Genomic DNA, 24,605 nt, shown 5'->3' with positions numbered 1-24,605 from the left:
TGTGTGAGTGCGAGTGTGTGTTTGTGAGTGTTTGTGAGTGAGTGCGAGTGAGTGAGTGTGAGTGTTTGTGAGTGTTTGTGTGTGTCTGTGAGTGTTTGTGTGTGTTTGTGAGTGTGTGTTTGTGTGTGTCTGTGAGTGTATGGGGAGCGATAGTGTAGCGGTTAGCGCGCTGCGCTATGAACCTGGCGACCCGGGTTCAATTCCCGCTCACGGCCAACACCAGTGACGATTATCTGAACCGGTCCCGGGCCTCCCCTTGGTCGACTCAGCCTCAAATGAGTACCTGGTGCGGTGTGTAAACATTGCCACTAGGGAGACAAAGGCGGTCGGGCGTGGTGCTGGCCACCCACCCCCTTGTGTACCGTTCCGGCCTTCATAGGTGCTCGCTAACAGCACTTGCCCCTACAGTCTGTTAAGGCTATATGGGGGGTCTTTGTCTGTGAGTGTTTGTGAGAGTTTGTGAGTGTGTTTGTGAGTGTTTGTGTGAGTGAGTTTGTGAGTGAGAGTTTGTGAGTGTTTGTGAGAGTGTGTGAGTGAGTGTGAGTGTTTGTGAGTGTTTGTGTGCGGGGCGGTAGTGTAGCGGGTAGCGCGCTGCGCTACGAACCCGGCGACCCGAGTTCGATTCCCGCTCACAGTCGATACCAGTGACGTTTATTTGAACCGGTCCTGGGCTCCCCTAGATCGACTCTGCCTCAAATGATTACCTGGTGTAGTGTAGAAGTATGACTACTGGGGAGACAAAGGCGGTTGGGCGTGGTGTTGGTCAAACCGGCCCTTCGTGTCCCGTGCCGGCCTTCATCGGTGCTCACTAACAGCACTTGCCCCTGCAGTCTGTTGAGGCTATACGGGGGATCTTTGGCTTTTGGAGCAGTGGTGTAGTGGTTAGTGCTGCGCTGTGAACCCGACACAGACACGAGTTCAGTTCCTGCTCATGACCAACACCTGTCAGTGAATATCTGAACCTAGTCCTGGCCCTTCCCCAGGTCTACTCGGCCTTAAATGAGTACCTGGTGTGCCATGCCGGCCTTAGGTGCTGCTCGCTAAGTCAATCGGTGGGTGGGTGATTAGGTGGACGAGTGGGTGGGTGTGTGGGTGGGTGTGTGGGTGAGTAGGCGGACGAGTGGGTGCGTGTTTGTGTGAGTTAGTGGGTGGGTGAGTGAGCGAGCAAGTGAGAAAGAGTGAGAGAGTGTGACAATCCGTGTGCTGTGCCGACCTTCATAGATGCGGCCTGCTTTAGCTGCACTTGCCCCAACAGCCTGTGTGGGCTACACGGCGGTGGACTTTTTTCTGTGTGTGTTTCAGTGTTCCTCATGATGACCTACTTATCAGTGATGGAAGGCCTCTGGTAAGGATGTGGAGTCTCCTGGGAGTCTGCACCTGTTCACAATATCCGCAAATCACACAGGCACAGGAGTGTCTCCCCATGTACGTTGAACTTCTTTCCGCAGCCTACGTAGCCAACCGTGCTAATCGGAGGTGCGGGAAAAGGCCACAAACTAAATGCTCAAAGCAGTTCTAAAGAGATGAGTTTTCAACCTAGATGATTTAAAAGTGCGTGGCTCAAGTGGCTTCCTAATATCAGAAGGAAGAGTGATCCAGTAGGCGGCAGAGGCGCATCTGAAAGCGCGCAATGCGGTGACCGCCTTGGTATCGTCGTTAGCCAAAAGCCGCTGCTGCTGCTGCGAGAATGACCGGAGTGATTCCTCTCGAGCAGCGGTTCTTAACCTTGACTGCAGCCTTGCAGCCCTTGGGCTCTAAGTCGTAAAACATAATGATGATGTGAATAAACACGTAGGGGTTTCGATGTAAAGCTTTCGTGACTGCAAGGATTCATCTTCTTTGGTTCTTTCGGTAAAGTCACGTAGAATGAGAATAAAATAATAAATTAATGAAATAACACAATAAAATTCTCACGACGTTTCGGCCACAACACAAGTGGCCTTCATCAGGTGTAAGGACGAGACTGTCTGGAGGACAGCTAATTCCTTTGTCAAGGCGCTCTGTTTCTTCTCACACAGCTTAAAGGTCGCGGTCTGTGCTTGGCTGTGTTCACTCCAGCGCTGTCCTCCAGACAGTCTCGTCCCTTCACCTGATGAAGGCCGCTTGTGTTGTGGCCGAAACGTGATAATTTTATCGTGTTATTTTATTTGTTTATTTTTTTATTTTATTCTCATTCTACGTGACTTTACCGAAAGAACCAAAGAAGATGAAACACGTCGGGGTTTGATGAAACAAAGTATTTGTGCTCGCGTTGCCCTGCTTAATTTGTCTTTCTGTGGTTTACCTTGGAAAAGAAATCTGGCCATGTCTCGCATACCCCAGGAAAGGGAATCACCCACCCCTGCGTAATGCACCCCAGGTTAAGAAGAATAGCCAATACTCTAGGGTAATTCGCAACTCGGAATCATCGCGCACGTCGCAAGTGGAGAATATAAATAACAGAAGAGACGATGGGACGATGTCTCCTCCTCCAGTCAGGCTGGCATCAACCAATTCTGGTGAACTGCCCAGATATTCACAGGCAAAGGACTGATTTCGATTTTCAGCATCCCATCAGCAGGGTCAAGCAATCCTGACTGCTGATGAGACACCAAATTGTCAAAACCGTTTTGACATCGGCCACGTACACACACAAACGTGTGTGTACGTGGCCGATGGGGTGTGTACACGGAGAGAGACGGACCCATGGAGGAGGAGATGACCTTTGCTCTGCTCATCTTCCCTACAGTGACGCTCATGATTGGTTATGGCTAATGACTACTTTGCATATTACCCCCTCCCCCGTTTGCCCCCCACCACCACTGTGTGCCCCCCACCACCACTGTGTGCCCCCCACCACCACTGTGTGCCCCCCACCGCCACTGTGTGCCCCCCACCGCCACTGTGTGCCCCCCACCGCCACTGTGTGCCCCCCACCACCACTGTGTGCCCCCCACCACCACTGTGTGCCCCCCACCACCACTGTGTGCCCCCCACCGCCACTGTGTGCCCCCCACCACCACTGTGTGCCCCCCACCGCCACCGTGTGCCCCCCACCGCCACTGTATGCCCCCCACCACCACTGTGTGCCCCCACCACCACCGTGTGCCCCCCACCGCCACCGTGTGCCCCCCACCACCACTGTGTGCCCCCCACCGCCTGACTAGCGGCCGTCTCCAGGCGAGGCCGCAGCTGAGCGACTACCTGTGGGCCGCGCAGCCATTTGTAAACCGCGTCCACATGATGCGCTCCTACACAGCCTACATGGTGAGACCAGGCCTCTCTATCGCCTCTCTCTCGCCCCTCTCTCTCACCCCTCTCTCTCTATCGCCCCTCTCTCTCGCCCCTCTCTCACCTCTCTCACCCCTCTCTCTCTCTCGCCCCTCTCTCTCACCCCTCTCGCCCCTCTCTCTCACCTCTAATCCCTCTCTCTCACCTCTCTCTCACCTCTATCGCCTCTCTCTCTCTCACCTCTCTGTCACCCCTCTCTCTCACCCCTCTCTCACCCCTCTCTCACCCCTCTCTCTCACCTCTCTCTCATCCCTCTCGCCTCTCTCTCACCCCTCTCTCATCCCTCTCTCTCATCCCTCTCTCTCTCACCCCTCTCTCTCACCTCTCTCTCTCTCACCTCTCTCTCTCACCCCTCTCTCACCTCTCTCTCTCACCTCTCTCTCACCCCTCTCTCTCTCACCTCTCTCTCACCCCTCTCTCACCTCTCTCTCACCCCTCTCTCACCTCTCTCTCACCTCTCTCTCTCGCCTCTCTCTCTCTCGCCTCTCTCTCACCCCTCTCTCTCTCACCTCTCTCTCACCTCTCTCTCTCACCTCTCTCTCACCTCTCTCCCTCGCCTGTCTCACCTCGCGGTCTCTCACCTCGCGGTCTCTCACCTCTCATCTCTCGCTCTTGCCTCTATTACCCCTTTCCCATTCCGATGACGTACAGTGTACATCACCAGTGTCGATTCCGTTCCGATGACGTATGCGTACGTCATCAAAACGAAACCGGAAGAAAAACTGAAATAAAAATAACTTTATCGGTACCGAGGCTCCCACAAGGCCATGGAGGAGGGCTCGCGGCACAGTTTGGCGCCAGCTATCATATCGTGCGGTCGTGTTGCTATGGTTCTCGGCGGTGAGCACTATCTTTAAAAACAACGGCGCTACACCTCGCTAAATGAATTCAACGCTGAGCCACTTGCGTGTTCCTAGATTCAGAGGTGAACGGGACACCCACCCTGCAACTTGCAGACGTCTTAGAATGGAAAAGGGTTTCGATGATACCGCTTGCCTACCCTGGAAAGCCTCACCGAGTCTCAAGATCCTTTTTTTAGGAGGGTCCTGCCAAGTTGTCATGGTGGAGGGGGGTAATGCTGCTGCTGCGTGATCCCAATGGAGTGATTTTTTTTCGCGGAAAATAAGTCAAATTTTATAATTGTGAGGGCGGCACACGAGATGGCCTTACTCCTCTTGTGAACGGCGCTATGGGGGATCTCTGACGTCCATTGTGAGTGAAGTAGACAGTGCAGAGTTAGTACAAGTATTGTTATCGCTTAAATACGCACCGCAGTATTAACCGGGGTGGCCACTGGCCTCGAACCACGTAGCTCTGCAACGAGCGGCCAACGTGCCACTGCTGGACCCCTTCACCGCGCTTGTTGCAGAGGTTCGTGGTTCGTATCCAGTGGCCAGCCCTGGTTAGTACTGTGGTTGTGTGCATTAAACGTGTGGGGGACTGTTTATCGGGAGTCATGGTCGGGGCACACGTCGAGATACAGTGGACGCGTAGGCGTGGGAAACTGTACGGGGTAATAGCGGGGAACGTGCACGTTGATTTAATTCAGAATGGGTGGCCTGTCCACGTGGGGACACAGTCTGATTGGGGGCGGGGCCGATGGAGGGTATATAAAGAGGGAGCCTAAACTCAGTTCAGGGCGCAAGGCTGGGACGAGACTGAAGAAAGACGACCAAGGCAGTGTGCAGCTGGGCTGGCTTCAACAGGGCTGTACCGACTCTCTGTTTGTGAATAAAGACTTACCCTTGTTGAAATGGAACTCCTTTACACACGGAACAACACTGCTACTGCACGCCGTCTGCTTCGCTCGTGGAGGACGTCAGAGATCCCAAGATACTGTTCGCAAGAGGAGCAGGCCATCATGTGCCAGCGTCACGAATCCAAATTTGTATTCACCGCAGATTTGCTAAATTGATGCTGGCCACCCATCCCCTCGTGTGCCGTGCCGGCCTTCATAAGTGCTACTTGCTAACAGCACTTGCCCCGAAAGTCGGTTCCAAAGGCCAACCGGGGGGACCTTTGTGCGTGTGTGCGCGTGCAGAACCTGGCTGGCGCTGATCCAGCAGCGCGGTCCTCGGTGATGTTGGTGGTGAGCGAGAGACGCGGTGGGGGCGGCGGCGGCGGCGACGGAGTCTGTGCGCGCGTCGCTGCGGCCGTTCGTTCCAGCGCCTCCTGCGACGTGCGTCCGCTGGGACCGCGTCGGGCGCTCGTCTGCCTCACGGGACTGCGCGGGTACGGCACCCGCACGGGGGCGGCTACCGCCGGCGGTGCCCCGAGGCTCGGCCGCACAGAAGGAATCAGTCGCCCCCGACTGGCAAACTAATGCACAGGGACAGCTGTCACTGGGGGTACCTCAGGCTAGAAGCACAGCAATAGTGATTGTGGTGGTTGATGGCGTTTATAGTGCGATGTGTGGTGGTGATCGTGATGTCGATTATGTTATTGATGGTGATGCCGGTGATCATGTCGATGATGTCGGTAATGGTGGTGATGATGGTGTCGGTGATGGCAGGCTGCGGGATGTGAAGTCGAGGCTGCTGGACACCGGGAGGTTCAACGTGCGACGTTACAGACCCTGGATGGACTCCAGACTCGCGTCCACCCTCTTCTGGTGAGGGCTGTGGAGGTGGTGCCATGTGGTGGAGATCGTGGTGATGCGGTGGTGGTATTTGCGGTACTGGTGTTGTTGATTCTGATGCAACTATTGTTGGTGATTGATATCGTGCCATTGATGATGATGTGAAATGTTATGATTGGCATCATGCCAGGCGCAGCTCATGGTGCTGATGGTGGCTGTCGTTATTGTCGTCGTGTGGTGTTGTGCAGGGGCAGTGGATTGATAATGGCCATGTCTCTCTTCTTGTGGCTCGTGCCCGGTCCCAGCAAGATTCAGTGACTCCACCAACTACCACCAACTCCATCTCCACCACCTCCTCTTCTATCTCCACCACCGCCACCTCCTCCATCGCCAACTCCACTAGCACCATCACCTGGTCCACCATTTCTCCCTCCTCCACTTGCTCCTGCATCTCCCCCCTCCACCACTTCCACCTCCTCTACCTCCCCACTCAACCTGTAAGCCTTATTCTGAGCCCCGGGGAGAGCCCCCCCCCAGTGCCAGTTTAAAGTTGAATAAAATTAAGTTCACTCCCCGTGTGAGCTGTGTGCATTGCCTGTGTGTGTGTGCGCATGGGAGTGGGTGCGCAGTGGTTAGCGTGCGGCGCTACAAAACTAGCGACCTGAGTTCGATTCCCACTCATGGCCAACACCGGTGACGATTATCTGAACAGGTCCTGGGCCTCCCCTAGGTCGACTCGGCCTCAAAATGAGTACCTGGCGTGATGTGTAAACATCGCCACTAGGGAGACAAAGGCGGTCCCGCGTGGTTCTGGCCACCCATCCCCTCGTTTACTGTTCCGGCTTTTTGTAAGTGCACGCTAACAGCACTTGCCCCAACAGTCTTTAAAGGCTATAAGGGGGATCCGTGTCCATTTGTGTGTACTTGTGCGGGGAGCGGCAGCGTAGTGGTTTGTGCGCTGTGAACCCGGCAACCCAAGTTCGATTCGTACTCACGACCAGCATCGGTGTCGAAAATCCGAACTGGTCCTGTGCCTCCCCTAGGTCGACTCGGCCTCAAATGAGTGCTTGGTGCAATCTGTAATCGGGCTATGGGCTGGTGTGTGTGTGTGTGTGCACATGGCGCCCACCTCAAAATCCATCTCTGCATGTGAATTGATAATGAAGATAAGCGAAGTGACCAGTGGATTACCGTATGGGCCGGAGGACAAACATTTCTAACAAAACCTTATTTCTCAGATACTCAGAGGGGAGCCCGAACCATGCCGGGATTTAGTCCACCGCAGAAAACACGGCGAATTGTATCACGAGCTTAACTCGTTAGCCCCGGGGCAGGGCGCTGGCTAATTGGCATCGTGTGCGCCTTGCCAAAACGTGCCACTGCGCTCTGCGCCATGGGCATGACACGGTCGACCGCCTGGCCCTCTGCACTCTCTATGCAAGGTAGAATCCCCTGGGCCATTACAAACGTGCAACGAGGGGCAGATGCAATCGGATGGTGGCGACGATACGTTGAAAGAGTGGGGAATTTGGAAGTCGGGCGTCGTCGGCTTTGCGACATCGCAATTCACCAGAAGAGATGGCCAAGTGTGGTCAGCAATCATGACGTTGGTCTTGGTTTGTACGTGTAGTGGCATCGTGGGATGCCACTGCGTGATGCGTGAGCCGGGCTGTATCAAGGATGGATGGCACTGCACGTGACGTGCAGTGCCAGCCTCCAGAAGCGAGAGTGCCAGGCATGGTGGAAGGGTTCACAGGGGGCCGTGGCACTCTGTATGAACCCGGAGGCCTGGTGACCGGAGGTACCAGCCTGGGGGCCCCCCAAAGAGGGGGGCTGGGGAACCACGGGACCAGGACCAGGTCCCTCTCGAAGGCTCGAGAAGGGAGGCGTGTCTAGGGGCTTGGTAATCCCCGGGACTGACAATATAAGCCGGACCCCTGAACGGGTCCGGCTGCTGTTGTACACCTGAAGCCGTCGCCCTGAAGAGAAGCGCCGAAGACAAGACCCGAGTCGGGGTCCTGTCTCTGATAGCATCCCCAGTTGTGTTAGGGCCTCGTCAGCCCAGAGGGACTACCTCCTTCGGTTACCTGGTGGAAGGCGCAGATACCCCTTTGTGTTGATCACTTGGTTCCCAACTGTTGGCCGTACATGACAGAGATCGACTTTTCAGGACTTTATTTCCACTCAAACATAAAAAAAAAACAATTACAGGAAAAAAACACCTACATGGTAAATAAATAAAACATCGAACTCTTAACAGCTTTGTGTGCATGAAACACAAGGTACCAGGATAGAGCCTGTGGAAATGAACTGGTGCACGGTCATCTCCGTGTGTAGCAAAATTGCTATTTTAAAGGATTTTTCAATCCTAATAAGAATCGAATGTTTTAACATCAGAACGCGATGTGAACAAGTGTGTGTTTTTTTCTCCCCTACATTTTTAAAACGAAACCGCGTTGACGCGTCGGACACAACGTGAACATCTGAATTTTATCTTGGAGGTGTTGTCGGTTTTTATCAAAGTACTAACAGACTATGCGAACAAGTATTTTTTTTTACGTTTACCATTTTCAAATGCTCTTTAAAATATAACTCTTTAGTGCATGAAACTTTGAAAAGGGTAAAGCAATTAGCAAAAAATAAAATGACATCGTCTAAACTAACCGCTAGTTTTGCCATGAATGGCTTTGAAAACCAGAAATTTGGGCAAAAATAGCCCGCACGGTCGTGAGATTGAGATGTAACCATCATGAAGTAAATTTGTCAGACGTGCGTAGTGAGCGAGGGCATGGCGCGTGGTCCAGTGAGAAGGAGTGAATGAGGACACACGCGGGGCGATGGGGTGACGAGTGAAATGAGAGCGGTGCAATGTGAAGTCGGGGGTTACTCCCCCCTGTACGAGGGAAAGGAAAGGGGGCGGCTGGCTGAGCACAGCATGAAGCTCGGAGGGAACGTGAACACTGGGGGCGAGTAGCCGGGAAATTTGTGGTTTGACGCTAAACACTGCAATGCGTGCAGGGTTCGGAGTGAACGCCAAGCGAGGTGGAACATCGTCGGTGCTCTGACGATGAACGCAGCTGCAATGGATGTGCACTATGGGTAGGTGTAGCTGTTCGCCAGATACATGGTGACCGGCTGCGGGGTCATGGGGAAGGAGCCAGGGTACGCCGAGAAGGCCTGGACGGGGCAGCTGGGAGGCAGGGTCGCGGCCGGGGCTGGGCACATTCTCAGAGGACGCGCCTTGCCTGCACGCCGCACACGGGGGGAGGGGGGTGGCAACAGGTGAGGTGGGAGGCAACAGGTGAGGTGGGAGGCGGCTCCGGAGCACCGCTCGGCACCACGGACGTTTTCCATCGCCCGACGGGGGGGCGCCGCCGAGGCTCGGGAACAAATGAAACGGTGAAGACGAGACCAACGAGAGCCGGACGGGCAGCACGGGGGAGCGTGTGGCGGGCGTGGAGCTCTTACTGAGGATGTTGTAGACGTGCCGACTCGCCACCTCCCGCGCTCCCACCTCGCTGGAGCTCAGAAGTTCGGGGAAGAAGCCGCCTTCTCCAATCCCGCAAATGGAAACCTGCACCGTGGAGGCGGCGGTGAGAGAGACGCGCGTCAGGGAACTCGCTTCGCAAGCGGAGTCGCGCGCTACCGGCACTTGCCAAGTGTCGGCAACCTGTCTCCCGTACCTCTGGAAGAGCACAGACACCAGGAATGGCAAGCTGGTGTCTCAGCCTCCTATAGCCTGCCCTGTCTCCCCACCACCTTCACATCCCTCAGCGCATCACCATCAACGATATCACTACAATTATCTCCACCCCAATAAAAGACTTCCACCCTCAATCCTCTGCCCACCGAACTCCTCCCTCACCGACAACTCATCCTGGCGCCTGCATCACCAGTTTCGTCATTGCCTCCATCTCATCCAGCAGCGTTCCCTCAGCTCTCGAGACTGCTGCTGTGACATTCTGAATCGACGTGGTCTCGTCTGCTCGTTGGTTATAACTCCCTTAAGCTGTAGCCAAGAGTGAAGCACTCCTCATCGGCAAGACACAACTTTGGAGTAAAGACCCCAGCTTCAAAGTGCACTTTTAAACACTGCCACTACACTGGCCCCGATGCTGACCCACAGATACAACACCAGCGCACAGCCCGAACACGCCTTTTAACGATTTGAACAAACGAATCGGTGCATTTTTACATCCTGACCATTCATGTACTAAAGCTCACACCCAGACGGCGCTGCTGCGCTGGCTTGTGAATGTGACCGCACCGGGCGCACACGTGCGGCGAGTCGGCACGGGTGGATGCGTGCGTGAGCGCGACGGAGGGGTTTGACTTGCGACCGGGCGTGCTTGACCGTAAAACAAGCGCCGTCTGATTCACGGCGGACTTCAAAGAGTGGGCGTCGCTTGCCGGCGTCACGGTCAACATTTTATAACGTCGCTCTCAAATTACTTATTTGGCAACATCGCCCCCAGCTGGTCGGTTCCGCTTACTCTTCGCGCCGCACAGGGACAGCCGCCACCGGGGGGGGGTCCGCTCCGGCCAGACTGCCACGGGGCAACGGGACGTGCGGCGGGAAACAAAGCGGCGACGACGGCGAGCACCTTATAGAGGAGGCCCACGGGTATCCCGCACTCCGAATGGGCGTGCAGCTCGAAGGTCGCGTCGCCGAGGCCGGCGCGCCGGCACAGCGCCCGCAGTCGCACCTCCCACGACAGCACGGCCGCCTCCGGCAGCACCTCGAAAGCGATGGGCACGGGCTGCAAGTGGCGCGGCACCCAACACAGCTTCGTGCGAGCCCCCCAGCCCTCGAACAGGCCTGGGACACGAGGCGGGGTGGGGGGGGGGTGGACGGGGCAGGGCGCGCGGCGGGTTCACGAGGGCCGTCGGGACGCGACTCGCGGCGACGGCCATCGTGACGACTTTACCGGGTGTCAAAGTGATTCAGACGTACGCCCCGACGACACAAGTGACGACGACGACGACGACGATATTACGAGCAGACCTAACGTGTGAAGGAATTAACCGGCCTCGACGATCGGAGATGAGAGGACGACGGGTAAATGTTTGCATCACAGCGGCAAACAAGACTGTGTCCATGAAGAGTTTGCAGCCAGCAGGGACAGGAAGATAATGACCACCTCTGTAACAATGAGTCGAGACAATGGACATGGATGCTCTCAAATGGAGACAGAAATTAAAATTACTTCATTCCCATGGACACACCTCAGAGGTCTCCGCAAATTCAACACAGGAAGTGATCACAGGCTGGTGGAAGAGAACAAAACTTCAACATTGCCAAAGAGAGGGCAGATACATTTCACGCAACAGACAGTGCACGTCGAAAATCTCGTTGAGGAAGTAGAACTAATACTCATTCTTACCAACAGATTTACACCTCTAGAGCTTATATAGAAAGATAAATGTCCCCTATGCAGTGTTGTAGACTTTTGCAGCAAGTGCTGCCTATGAGGGCTCACATCGACGAGCCGGTGCAAGCCGGTTTGACGGCACAGAGTGCACAGTCCCTGTTGCCTGCACCTTCACAGGCCCCAACTCAACCCAGCCCAGCATCCTTCGGGGGTCAATTAAATGACCGTTGCTTTGTGGGATAGTGACAGCGGCCGTCACACTCTCCACGGCCAACACAAATACGGAACTTCCACCGAGTCATCCTGAAGCGGCTCACGAGGCGCCAGGTTGTTTTTTTCCACCGCAGAGAGCCGGGCGGTGCCGCTAACGCCGCACGCGATGAACGCGTCACTGGCAGAGCCCTTGCCCTGCCGAGCCCCCGCCCAGTCAGACTCGGATGCGTCGTCAGCCCAGAGTCTCGGGGTTCGGATCCGACCCTGCACAGCAAATGGTCGGTTGAAAACCACCGGTACCGTGAGGGCCCCGCACTGCCTCAGCTCGGACACGCCAGTGGAAAAGGGGAGAGCCTCGCGAATCGTCGTCCCGCACGACCGTGAGCCCGTACCGTGTACACCGTCTTCCTGCGCAGCGGGGCCAGGGAGGCTGGCCGGTCGGCGGCCGCTGCTGCTGCAGGGAGAGGAGGAGGAGGAGTTGGGGTGGGCAGGGAGTCCCGGCCTTGGGGAGACTCGGCCAGCACCCGCACCTCGTTGTCCTCCCTGCACGCACACCCCCAGTGTCTCAGCACCCACACACCGAGAGTCTCGGCACCCACACACCCAGAGTCTCAGCACCCACACCCCCAGCGTCTCAGCACCCACACACCCAGAGTCTCGGCACCCACACACCCAGAGTCTCAGCACCCACACCCCCAGTGTCTCAGTACCCACACACCCAGAGTCTCAGCACCCACACCCCAAGCGTCTCAGCACCCACACACCCAGAGTCTCGGCACCCACACACCCAGAGTCTCGGCACCCACACACCCAGCGTCTCAGTACCCACACACCCAGCGTCTCAGTACCCACACACCCCAAGCGTCTCAGCACCCACACACCCAGAGTCTCAGCACCCACACACCCAGAGTCTCAGCACCCACACACCCAGAGTCTCAGCACCCACACACCCAGTGTCTCAGTACCCACACACCCAGCGTCTCAGTACCCATACACCCAGCGTCTCAGTACCCACACACCCAGCGTCTCAGTACCCACACACCCAGAGTCTCAGTACCCACACACCCAAAGTCTCAGTACCCACACACCCAGTGTCTCAGTACCCACACACCCAGAGTCTCAGCACCCACACACCCAGTGTCTCAGCACCCACACACCCCAGTGTCTCAGTACCCACACACCCAGAGTCTCAGTACCCACACACCCAGCGTCTCAGTACCCACACACCCAGAGTCTCAGTACCCACACACCCAGCGTCTCGGCACCCACACACCCCCAGCGTCTCAGTACCCGCAGCACGAGCGGCACCGGTCCCACGGGCAGCCAGAGCCGATGGTTCGAGTTTCCGAGCGTCGCTCGGTGATGAGGCCGCTGGCTCAGGGGCCTCGTGCGGTCAAAGCGGTGTTGGTGTGGTGTGGGTAAGCAACAGAGGATGCGTCGGTGTTCTCTACGTTTCTTGGCTCTCAGTGACATCTCCTACCTCACGTCTACATCTCTCTCGTCTTGTCTCACACCACATCCTCCTCTCAGTCGCTCTTCTCACATCACTTGCATTGCGCCCTTGGCTGTCTTCTCTCATCTCAATACATCCCCATCTATTTGCTATCTCTCTCATCGCACGATATCTCTCTCTCTCTCTCTCGTCTACTCTCACTACATCTCTATGTCTAGCCTCTCATCACATCTCTGTTGCAGGTAGTTTACATGTTATAATGGCAGCATGTGTAGAGTGTGTCTCTCACCTTTCTGAAGAGATGCCGCGACTCTAAGGTAATACCAACCGCATTTACACTAACCTCAATGCTAAATTATATGCTAATTCCTTTGTCAAGGCACTGTTTCCTCTCACGCAGCTTAAAGGTCACTCCAGCGCTGTCCTACCAGACAGTCTCGTCCCTTCACCTGATGAAGGCCGCTTGTGTTGTGGCCGAAACGTCGTGAGAATATTATTGTGTTATTTTATTTTATCAATGTATTATTTTATTCTCATTCTACGTGACTTTACCGAAAGAACCAAAGAAGATGAATCATTGCAGTCACGAAAGCTTTAAATCGAAATGTGTAATGTAGATTAGTACACATCTTCTGAACACACTAACTCAATAAATGTTTGCGTTCCGTGGCTCTTCATTCAATCCGGGCCTCGGTACAAATCGTTTGTCCACCTCTAGTTTGCGGTTAACCGTGGCAGCTGTTGCTCAACTATTACAACTCCGATAGGGCTGCTTGTTGCTGGCTGCCCGATGTTTTAGGACTTTGGGGCCGTGCTCAGCAACTTTGTTTAGAAATTACAGTGGGGGGGGGGGGAGAGGGGGGTGTAAGGGGGGTGAACACAAACCTGTGGATGTTCGTCCCGACCCAGCGCAGCGTAGGACAGCTCCACCTGCAGCACAACACACACACCGGCCGCCCGTCAGCCCCCTGCCCCCCCCGTTGCATTCGCGTCGAGGTCACCGCCACCGTCTCGTCGGCGGCGGCGGCAAGCGCAGAGAATCTGAGGAGAGCACTACACCGGCTCTGCGGATCCCACATTCAGTCACCCTCTCTTTGTCGATAGACATTGTGCGCGTTATAATTTGCATTGTTATTGTTGTTGAAGGAGTCCAACATTGGTCCGCTCTTAGTTATTAAATGTTGGTGTGACAGACGCCACCATTTTTCCTCCCCCAGTATTATCAGGTCAGCCACCGATTCACCCGATTCCGTTCGTACCCAGCCAATTACCGTCTTTTTGTCTTCCTCAGTGCACCGCAGTGCCTCGTAACGAGACCAGATCACCTTGGTGTGCCCCTTCATTCAGAGCGGTGACCTCACCTCGTCGCAACTGTGCACCGAACACTGATCAGTAGTCGCTCGATGTCATCATCACTCGGTTATGTGACTAACATAAATAACAGGTAATCGGCAAATATTTCCATCACTAATTTCGTGAACAAAATCAACGCTGCTTCTGACCCTGTGACCGCGTTGTAAAAAAAAAGTGTCCTGCTGTGAACCGTGTCGCACGAAGAATGATTTCCAACCGGAAAGAGGTGGCACTTTGTGTGGTAATTAAAATGTTCTCACCATTTACAGTACAATTGTGCTCGTGGCACCAGGAAATTTCCGTCGGTAATACTCGCAGAGGAGGTCAGAGGTCAGAGCATCGAGCTCGTGCAGGTGACCCCCAACATACGACGGCTCGACTTGTGACCTCCCCCCCCCTGCCGCTTTTACGGCCTCTCTTATCGTCAGTAAGACCCCCGCAGTAACCACCAAAACGCGTATCTACGACCGCCGAGCGAACGCAACCGACTCCGTGTCGATTAGCGACGAGTCTGCGCATGTCAAGGGCAAAGCGCTGCTTTGCTGTAGTGCCGTATGTAGAGTATAGCCCTACAGTCTGCAGCTGTAGCGAGAATGCACGCAGCGGTGTCTCTTCCTCGGTGCTCTTCACTTCTTTGTAAATATTCTACAAATAAAAAAAGATTTAGCCTTCCGCTACGTCTGAGAAGAGGAAATGTGACGCACGAATTTTCAAATGCGTTTGTTTTTACTTAATGTTTATAAAAGTTACGTTGAGTTACAATAAATGTTTGTTAAGGTTGTTTAAATTTATTTTCGTGGTAAATTTTGGTATTTTAATGGTATACTCTTTGGTTGTTTCGGTAAAGTCACGTAGGTAAAAAATACAATAAAAATAAGAGATAAAAATAGAAATAAAAATAAATAAAAGTAAATCTAATCACGACGTTTCGATTGCAACACAAGCAATTTCATTTATTTTTTTACCTACGTGACTTTACCGAAAGGACCAAAGAGTATGGATCCTTGCAGTCACGAAAACTTCAAATCTAGAATGTTAATGGTATGTAATGGGTTTCCAGGAACGAAAGCCCCAATGTATAACGTAGCGCCCTACGGGAGACGAGGCTTCGGCTCGCGATGACTCGTCACCGTCGTCCAAGGACCAATGAGGTCGTAGGTGCGGGGGTCTCCTGCACCGCTCAAATCCTGCGATCGAATCCGGGCAGCCGCTCGCGACGAGACCGGGGCCCCGACCGGGCCTGCCGCGTCGACCGTCCCGGCCCAGTCGCCGACGACCCACGACACGCAGAACCGCCGCGCCGCGTTGCAAACGCCGGAAACCCCCCGCCCCCCTCCGGCTCGGCGGCGGCCGCCCTCACCTGCGCCCCGAGCAGGGCGGCCCCGCGCAGCGTACGCAGGGCCGCGGCCGCGTCCCCCCGCGTGCCGAAGTGCAGCAGCGCGGCATCGCCGGCGCCCGCGCGCTCCGGCTGCAGCGGCTCCGTCGCCCCCTCCACGGCGCCTCGCGGCGCCCCGTCGGGGGCCCCCTCGGGCAGGCGACGCAGCGGCGGCACGCGGCCCCCGCGCGAGCCCGGCGCCCCCTCCTCCTCCTCCTCCTCGTCTTCCGTTGCCGCCGCAGCCGCCACTGCCGTGTCCCGCTCCGGGTTGGCCCAGTCCACCTTGATGGTCTGGCCCCAGAGCTGGAAGGTGCCTGCACGGAGCGGCGCGCACACGACGGGGAGATCGCGCAAACAAAGTTCCGATTCACGCGTTTGGCTACGTACGGCGCGGAAGAAGTTCAACGTACACACGAGTGCGCTCATCAGCACCGCGTCACCAGAAACCACTCGTGACTATCGAGGAGCGCCCCGCCCTGTGCTACAGAGCAGCTCCCGTAATGAGATACCGCCACAAAACTCTTTCTGACGTACCTTCAAGTGACCTCGACGTTTCGCTGGTGATTACAACCAGCATCATCAATTCTGCCAAATCGCCTGATTTAAGCTGGTTGTAATCACCAGTGAAACGTCGTGCTCAATTTTTTTGTTATAAATGTGGGTTTACTCTTCAACACACCACTGCGCTGAGCTAGTAACTAATTGGCACTAGAGACCGGCCGAAATTCGGTTTTGGCGCCGAAAGTTGGCAACTGGCCTCTTTCGGCATAGTTTCGGCAGAGAGTTTATTTTTAACTTTCGGTCTGGTTTCGTTTTCGGCCGAAACCAGAAATTCAGTTTCGGTCGGCCTCTAAACTACGCGCGCGCGCGCGCGCATGCGACTCCGGGCAGCAGCGGCGGTGGTTGATGGCAGACGCTCCTCACTCTCTCCGGCGATCGCAAGCAGCGCACACACGCACACTCAAGCAAGGATGGGGGTCAAAGGGGTGTGGTGGTGGTGGGGGGAGATAAGACAGACGACGGAGAAGAATAAGAAAAAAAAATCACTTCCCCCGCCAAAACCACCAAACTAGCGAGCAGCAGCAGCAAACAGCACACGCGTAGCCAGCACACACGTAGCCAGTACACACGTAGCCAGTACACACGTAGCCAGTACACACGTGTAGCCAGTACACACGCGTAGCCAGTACACACGCGTAGCCAGTACACACGCGTAGCCAGTACACACGTAGCCAGTACACACGTGTAGCCAGCACTCGCAGCAGCAGTCCACCAGGAGCACTTTTGTTTGAGGGGCTCAGAGGCTGGGCTCTCACAGGCAGCTCGAGGCATGCAACACACACACACACACGGGGGCACGCACAGCACATTGAGCAGATTATAGCAGCGTACTGATGCTAAGAATGTGCATGCGCGCGCGCATACTCACTCACTCATCCGCCCACCAGCCACACACACACCATCCCACCCACCCCTCCAATGATCCAATTCAACCCTCCCACCACCCCATCCCACTCCACCTCCTCCTCTACATGGGTTCTACACAGCAGGAGGGGGCTTGGGTCTGCGTGCGTGCGAGTCTGTGACGCGTCTAGAGGCCGACCGAAATTCGGTTTCGGCGCCGAAAGTTGGCAAATGGCCTCATTCGGCATAGTTTCTGTTTCGGCCGAAGCCAAAAAGTTAACTTTCGGTTTACTTTCGGTTTCGGCCGAAAGTAAATTTTTTACTTTTGGTTTCGGCAGAAACCAGAAGTTCAGTTTCGGTCGGCCTCTAATTGGCACATTTTGTTTGCGTGACAAACCTTAGTAATTGGCTGTGTCGGGTGGTGGTGGGTCAACAATATATTTATATTTACGCGATCTAACCCAAAAACCTTTATTATGAGTCTCATATCACTTGTAACTGCTGCTAGCCATAGCTGGTCACAGAGTTCATAAGCACAGCATGCTAACCACTGTGCCATTGCTCCACATACAAAACAACTACAACAGCTGCCATTCTTCACTAACTAGTAGTGATGTAACCACAGCATTTGTGCCAGGCTAAGTGCACTTAGAGATCACGTGAAGTGTCGAAACTCACTGCTGGCAGGTCATAGGCAATGGGGTGACTGAGATGACCAGCAAACATGTACACATAGACCCACAAAGATCCCCAGTATAGCCTTAACAGACTGTTGGAGCAAGTTCAGATAGCAAGCAACTATGAAGGCTAGCACGGCACACGAGGGGGTGGGTGGTCAGCACAATGCCCGGGCGCCTTTGTTTCTCAAGTGGCAATGTTTATACATGCACAAGGCACTCATTTAAGGCTGAGTAGACATACACACCCAGGGCCATGCACACACACCCACGGACAAGTACACACACCCACGCACACAGACCCACGCAAAAACCCGCGTGCACACACTGGAGTGGCACAAGTGACCCCCACCCATGGGCATGCACACACAGCCACGGACATCCACACACACGCACACATGCCCGTACACAAACCCACGCACACGCAGAGGAGTGACCCCCACCGGACCTGGAACGAGCTTCCTCCGGGCCATAGCGGCCGCGCGATGGCTCTCGTACTCGACGAACGCGTAGCCTCGGTTGCGGGTTTTGTCGGTGGGACAGACGCTCATCTTGACGTCCACAACGCCCATCGTGGCGCAACTCATCGCCAACATCACCTCCTCTTGCTTCTTGTCCTGCACGGGGAGGAGACGCGATGCTGAGGCACCAGCACTCGTTCACCGTCTCGCGGTCGAGGGCGGCCTGCGACCTAATCACACGGAATGCGCCTGAACTCGTCGGATCTTGGAAGCTAAGCAGGGTGGAGGCTGGGTAGCGCTTGGATGGGCGACCAGCATGCGTGCCAGGCTGCCATAGGCAGCTGTGGAACTGTACTACGTGGTGGTGAACCCAGCAGAGAAATCCAATGTTGCACTGTGCTAAGAGACTCCCGGATCAACGCTCCTCGCCTTCAACCTGCACACACCACCGTGGTGAAGTATGGTCAAACAGCCCCCACTATCCACTCAGCGTGGCGAGGCCCTCATCCAGCAGTGGACTCACAAAGGGAGTTTACATGCACGTGAGTAATCAACAGTCAAAGTGAGTGCCCGGCTCGCCGCTTATCCGAGCAATGAGGCGGTGCATTTCACCAAAGGTGTCCCAGCTCTGATGTTCACACTCCACGTTCCCATGCCGGATGCCAGTTTCCCTCGAGGTGGGGAGGTGGGGAACCTTTTTCTTACCGAAGGCCAAATAGGATTTTGAAAAACCTACAGCGAGATACCACACATATCGTTGACAGAAAACTCTGATCATGCAAGGACTGTACACACTGTGAGAACTACCGTACTTGAAAAAGAGTGTTGCCTAAAATTATTAGTGCCACCAAGATGCTTGCAGTGACAGATATAAAAATTGTTAGCAACCCGTTTCCAAGCAGTAGGCCTCACGTAGCCACAGGCCGTGGGACTGAGCCGTGGGCCATGTCCAGCCTCTGGGGCGTAGGCTCCCCATCCCTGCTGGAGGAAAAAACAATGCTGGATTTCCACAAATTGGTGCTCATTTTATCCAACCCAGACGTACGATGGGCTCTGCTCACCCATGACCGAAATTCGAACTAACAATAAATAACATTTCCACACACAACTAAAAATGCCTCTCCTTTTACTCGAATGCTCATGAACCCACTGTTCTCCACAGCATCAATCAGATGCTATATAAATAAGACTTGTATTGCAATGTACGATAGGATTGTATGGTCAAAAAAGGTCAAGTGATTTCTTGCTCAAAGAGCAGTGAGGCAGTGATGGAAATGGCAGAGGCGAGTCCCTCCACATCACAACCACTGTAGACTTCCACGCAATGGTACTCATTTTATTGGCCCCAGATTTTATGATGGGCCGAGTCAACCCCCCACTAGAAATTTAACTCGCAGAGCCTTCTGATCACGAGCCGTTCACTCTCCCACTGAGCCACTTGGCCTGCTTATTGTATGATGTTATAGATTAATATTGTTGCATTTTATATTGTGGGTTATAATTATTATAGGAGTGCTGTGGGAGAGATTAGCTCCCCCGGCCACGCCGTACCTTTGGCAGCCCCCCAATGTAGAGGCGGCAATTGTCCACGCTGATGCAGACTCCGAAGGGGTGTCCGGGCCGGATCTCGAAGTTGTTGAGCTTCTTGATGGCGGCCACGGCGTGGGTGCGCGTCGTGTAGGTGGCGAACGCATAGCCGCGGTTCTCTCCGCTGAACTCCATCATGAGGCGGAGCTGGTAGAGCCTCCCCACCGTCTCCAGCACGGGCACCAGCTCGTCCTCGTAGAGGTCGCGCGGGATCTTCCCCAGAAACACCTCGCAGCCACGGGCGGGCGGGGGCCCCTGCCAGTCTGAGGTTGGGGACGGCGGGGAGGGGTGGCGACGATTCAGTAATTTCAAGTAATCAACGCAGATGCAAATGCCTGCGTGTGTGCATCTGTATGGTGAACGGTAGTGTCGTGGTTAGCACGCTGCGCTATGAACCAGGCGACCCGAGTTCGATTTATGCTCATGGCCAACACCAGTGACGATTAAGTGAACCAGTCCTGGGCCTCCCTTAGGTCGCCTCAGCCTGAAATGAGTACCTGGTGCGATGTATAAACATTTCCACTTGAGAGACAAAGGCGTGGTGCTGGCCACCCACCCCCATGCATGTCATACCGGCCTTCATAAGTGCTCGCTAGCAGCAATTGCCCCAACAGTCTGTTAAGGCTAGACGGGAGACCCATGTGTGTACCAGATGTGCGCATGTATTTGTGTGTGCATAGCGGCCGAGACTGTGCGCGAGTCTCTGTGCATCTCGAATACCAGGCGGTGGTCCGAACTTCCTCTGCCCGTTCTCCTGGATCATGTTGTACCCTGTGCGCAATATGAGGTCCAGCAGGGCCTCCTCGTTACAGGCCATGCCGAGCACTGATGGTTTGGCTATGGCGGTGCTGGGGCAGCAGATTGGGGTACAGGGAGGCCTACGACATCCAGGGGACAGAGAACGCACATCAACAACAACAGTTTATGAATGTATCCTTGTAGGGCTTCAATGTCACTCATCGTCAACAACTGAAAACTGTCAGCGGTTTCAACGCACCGCATGTTGAGCATTTGCTCAACTCTGAAGGGTCATTGCCTGAAACATAAGCCTAAAGTATCGTTTTTTGTGAAATCACAGTAGTTGGGAGTTTTTTTTTTTATGGGAGCTATTAAGCTACTGATTGCAAGCTCTTGGATGTTTTACGCCATCTGTCTATCCACACCACCTTCTCCGTTTTCAAGGTCACTACAAATCCCCTAAATCAATAGCTGAAAAACGAACCACGTTGCCCGCCAATGACGCTGCCCAGCGTTGTGGAGATTTTGAGCCAATTACACAACCAAAATACAGGCAGACCTCGCCTAGCGCTCAGGATGCGTTGCTAGACAAGCGCTAATCGAATCTGTGCTAAAAAGGGGTCAGCATACCAATACATATTTGGGGATGCAGTCCCGGACAGCGTTATTTATTTCGTACAAGCAATATATGAGGGCTTCGTTCAGGTATCGGCATTGGCGCTTATAATAATGATGGTAAAGATTATATAAATAAAAAATAACGTGTTATAATAACATCATTAACATGTCCTGCACTCACAAGTGCATTCTATTGCACTGCTTCTACATGGCAGCGGTGGCATATGAGGGTTGTAAGGAGCTGCTGAGCTCCCAATACGGATCATTCTCAGAGAAGAGCTCCAGCAAATCCGTGATCTGAGTGATGCCCTCAGTCAAAATTTATGTGGTGATAAGCTAAAATAAAACAACTATTTGTTTTTAATTTACCAGGTAAGGCACACTGAGCTAGCTATGTAGCTCTTTTTTTCAGAAGCAATCTGGCTCTCACAAATGATAGCTCAGCTGATTGGCCTATCAAGTGGAAATCGACAGCAGCCGAAGACAAACCATTCAAAAAGGTATTAGTGTACTACATAAACTCAGCATGTTAAAGGTCTTGCTGGAACATTGAATCATCGTATATTTTAATGAGTTTATTTAAGAGATACATTTTGTCTTCTTTGGTTCTTTTGGTAAAGTCACGTAGAATGAGAATAAAATAATAAATTGATAAAATAAAATAACACAATAATATTCTCACGACGTTTCGGCCACAACACAAGCGGCCTTCATCAGGTGAAGGGACGAGACTGTCTGGAGGACAGCGCTGGAGTGAAAAAGCCACGCTCAGATCGTGACTCTAAGCTTAAAGGTCGCGATCTGAGCGTGGCTTTTTCACTCCAGCGCTGTCCTCCAGGCAGTCTCGTCCCTTCACCTGATGAAGGCCGCTTGTGTTGTGGCTGAAACGTCGTGAGAATATTATTATTTTATTTTATCAATTTATTATTTTATTCTCATTCTACGTGACTTTACCGAAAGAACCAAAGAAGATGAATCATTGCAGTCACGAAAGCTTTAAATCGGATACATTTTTATTATATAGGGGTTTGTCTGTTACTCAACAGCTACTAGTGCCCATTTAACACGGTTCATGAGGAAGCGTTTTAAAAAAAATAATTTAGTTCTCATCGGGCCCCGTGGTGTAAACAAGTGCAGTCTCCACCTCACGCTCTCCACTCTGTTGTCCCCTTGGCCTATGGAACTTTGAAAGGTCTTTTCCCGAAACGTCACCCGGTGTATATTTCATGTTGTTAATGCCAATGTTCACGATGAACGCCGTGGTTAATCGAGACTGTTGCTGCTGACACACGAGACCAGCGGGAGGCGCGGTTACCCGAGTCCACAACAATATCTACGTAATATCTACGCAAGGAGATGTTAACTCCCTCGCCTTTTATACAGGAGGTCGTGGATTCGATCCCCAACCCCGCCTGCCTGACGCCTGCTGTATATTTGTGGTCTGCGGTGTCTCTCTCGCTCTATCCCCGTGGATTTCTCTCCGGGGGTCATCCTGTTTCAGTTCCCCCTCCACCTTTACAATGAACGCCACGCGTTTAGATTATAATTAATTATTCGACTGTTACATCTCCACGGCGACATAGCGCACCGCGTCGTCGGGGTTTATCGTTCGCGATGTCTTCTGAAGGTGGGCTTGCCACACGTGGCTCGGCGCGGGCGGGCCCTTACGTGGTGAGAGATAGAACACAAACTAGTTGTAAGTGATATTAAGTGTAAACGTTTAGCGCCTTCACCACTGTCAGCTGTTGCTGCGGGTGACGCAATTACTGCTGCCCCCGCTCCCACCCCATCAGCCAATCGGCTGCGGCGGCGATTTTGGCGCCAATTTCTTTTTCGCGGGAACATTCCCTGGTCAGCCAACCATCGGTGCGGCGGAGACGATAACGACGATGATAACGATGATAATGATGATGAAGTTGGGACGCCGACAGACCTCGTTTATGACGAGGCTGGTTTGGGCATCCACCTGAGGCCCCGGAAATTCCACATTCCCGCGCCCGGGGGTCAGCACGTCCACGCGAATTCCCAACGAGAGAGAGAGAAGAGAGGGGCCAACTTAACGCCCGCTTGAAGCTGCACGGCTATAACGCGGGGGATAACCCCGACAGCCGCCGCCGTCGCCACTCTACAGACGCCCGGATGGGTTCAATCCCTGAGCCAAACATACCACCACCCCACCTGGCAGGGTCCCTCTTCGCGATCGACCCTGGTAAAAAAAAACTAAAACCCTCGCCTCGGTTCGAGTAAAAACACGAATCGTCGGTTCTTCTTGTTGTTGTCATCTCTCGCGCCATTCGACGCGCGGCGTTTTGTCTGGTCAGCTTGGCAGTGTCCCCGGACAGCTGTTTATAGAAAAAACTAAATAGCTCCCCGTTGAATAGTTGGGTGTGGAGAAGACAAAAAGAAAACAATATACAGACGCGTGATGATTTAGATCATGGTGTTTCTGTGTGAAAGAGAGGTTGTTGAGCGTCAACAGCGTGGCCCTGTCATGCGAATGTGGAATTTCCATCACCCGTAACCGGGTCCACTCTCGGCACCTGGCGAGCCTCGCGCAGACCCAGCAACCCGCGCGGCGACTCTCACCTCGAGACTCCGCGCAGTCGCCTCGTGCCGACAAAGTCGCGGAGGGGAACTCGCTCGGACCGAACCTAGAGGGCCAGCAGTGGAGAGAGCCTGATGGCGCCAAACAACGACCCGCGTCACGTGACCAGACACCACCCCCCCCATGGCCCCTCCCCTCCGTCCACCTCCCCTCCACGTGACGAGGCCGGCCCTCACCGCGACCCCGTTAGTAAACACTGCACGTGTGTGTGTGTGGCCTGGACAGGAGACGTATACAACAGGCGACGTTTCAGGCAATGGTCCTTCTTCACAGCACACGGATAGAATGGCCAGGAGGACAAGAGTTGAATAATGGTTGTGCAGACTGCCCTCTACATGGAGGGTTGCCAACCCTCCCGTTAGCCGAGAGTCTACGTTGATTTATCATTCATTGTTTAAACATCTCCCGTTTTCGTTTCATCCGATTGCGTTTTTCTTTATGTCGGAGTTGGTAACCATAACTTTATACAATGGGCCCTGACAATAATGATATTTGAAATTGGTAATACAGGATGAATATTACTCTTTGGTTCTATTGGGTAAAGTCACGTAGGTAAAAAATAAAATAACAAAAAATCACGACGTTTCGGCCACAACACAAGCGGCCTTGTATGGATCCTTGCAGTCACGAAAGCTTTAAATCTAGAAAGGATGAATATTCGTACTATCCGTGGATATTGAGAAACATTCCTCATTAATCACAAATGCATTGATACACACACTGTGACGTGGTTGGAACAGGACGTGCGGTCAGAGGAGGCAGAGCCTCACCTGTCATACTGCCAATGAAAATAGCTGTTAAATTTCGATTTAAAGCTTTCGTGACTGCAAGGATTCATCTTCTTTGGTTCTTTCGGTAAAGTCACGTAGAATGAGAATAAAATAATAAAATAAAACAATAA

At 53.7% G+C, this 24,605-nt stretch overlaps 2 protein-coding genes across 3 annotated transcripts in view; one reads left to right on the top strand and one right to left on the bottom strand.

The window, feature by feature from the left end:
* PNLDC1 (PARN like ribonuclease domain containing exonuclease 1) overlaps positions 1 to 6,426 on the top strand; it is a 34,882-nt gene extending 28,456 nt beyond the window's left edge. Inside the window, exons 15-19 of the mRNA XM_032956193.2 lie at positions 1,303 to 1,345; positions 3,147 to 3,246; positions 5,312 to 5,502; positions 5,783 to 5,881; positions 6,097 to 6,426. Coding sequence (XP_032812084.2) covers positions 1,303 to 1,345; positions 3,147 to 3,246; positions 5,312 to 5,502; positions 5,783 to 5,881; positions 6,097 to 6,166 — 503 coding nt within the window. The 3' untranslated portion in view covers positions 6,167 to 6,426. The remainder of the gene's footprint in view (positions 1 to 1,302; positions 1,346 to 3,146; positions 3,247 to 5,311; positions 5,503 to 5,782; positions 5,882 to 6,096) is intronic.
* A 1,582-nt stretch (positions 6,427 to 8,008) lies between these two features.
* Positions 8,009 to 23,816, bottom strand: LOC116943134 (putative RNA-binding protein 46). Of its 2 annotated transcripts, XM_076067600.1 has the most exons (10): positions 23,686 to 23,816; positions 20,464 to 20,621; positions 19,708 to 20,006; positions 18,144 to 18,312; positions 15,600 to 15,928; positions 13,772 to 13,816; positions 11,826 to 11,976; positions 10,453 to 10,667; positions 9,317 to 9,422; positions 8,009 to 9,093 (listed from the first exon to the last, which is right to left on the bottom strand). In XM_076067600.1, exons 2-10 carry the CDS (start codon positions 20,558 to 20,560, stop codon positions 8,942 to 8,944), a joined length of 1,563 nt encoding a protein of 520 aa, XP_075923715.1. In that variant the 5' UTR covers positions 20,561 to 20,621; positions 23,686 to 23,816; the 3' UTR covers positions 8,009 to 8,941. The 2 variants fall into 2 exon arrangements, with proteins under 2 accessions (XP_075923715.1, XP_075923716.1); XM_076067601.1 differs by lacking the exon at positions 13,772 to 13,816.
* Positions 23,817 to 24,605: the final 789 nt, after the last annotated feature.

The sequence above is a fragment of the Petromyzon marinus genome, chromosome 17 (assembly GCF_048934315.1).
Source record: "Petromyzon marinus isolate PM22_M1 ecotype Great Lakes invasive population chromosome 17, UKy_Petmar_22M1.pri1.0, whole genome shotgun sequence".
Taxonomy (NCBI): domain Eukaryota; kingdom Metazoa; phylum Chordata; class Hyperoartia; order Petromyzontiformes; family Petromyzontidae; genus Petromyzon; species Petromyzon marinus.
Note: the sequence above shows the minus strand (reverse complement) of the source record. Positions and strands in the feature narration are given on the sequence as shown.

Bases quoted from the DNA above. Each gene is read 5' to 3' on its own strand.
- LOC116943134 (XM_076067600.1), bottom strand. From the start codon at position 20,560: ATGGCCTGTAACGAGGAGGCCCTGCTGGACCTCATATTGCGCACAGGG. The intron at 11,977-13,771 runs GTTTGTGTTCAC...GTGTGCGTGCAG, and splicing joins GTCGGGACGAACATCCACAG to GGAGGACAACGAGGTGCGGG. The intron at 9,094-9,316 runs GTAAGAGCTCCA...TGCGGCGTGCAG, and splicing joins GCACGTCTACAACATCCTCA to GCAAGGCGCGTCCTCTGAGA.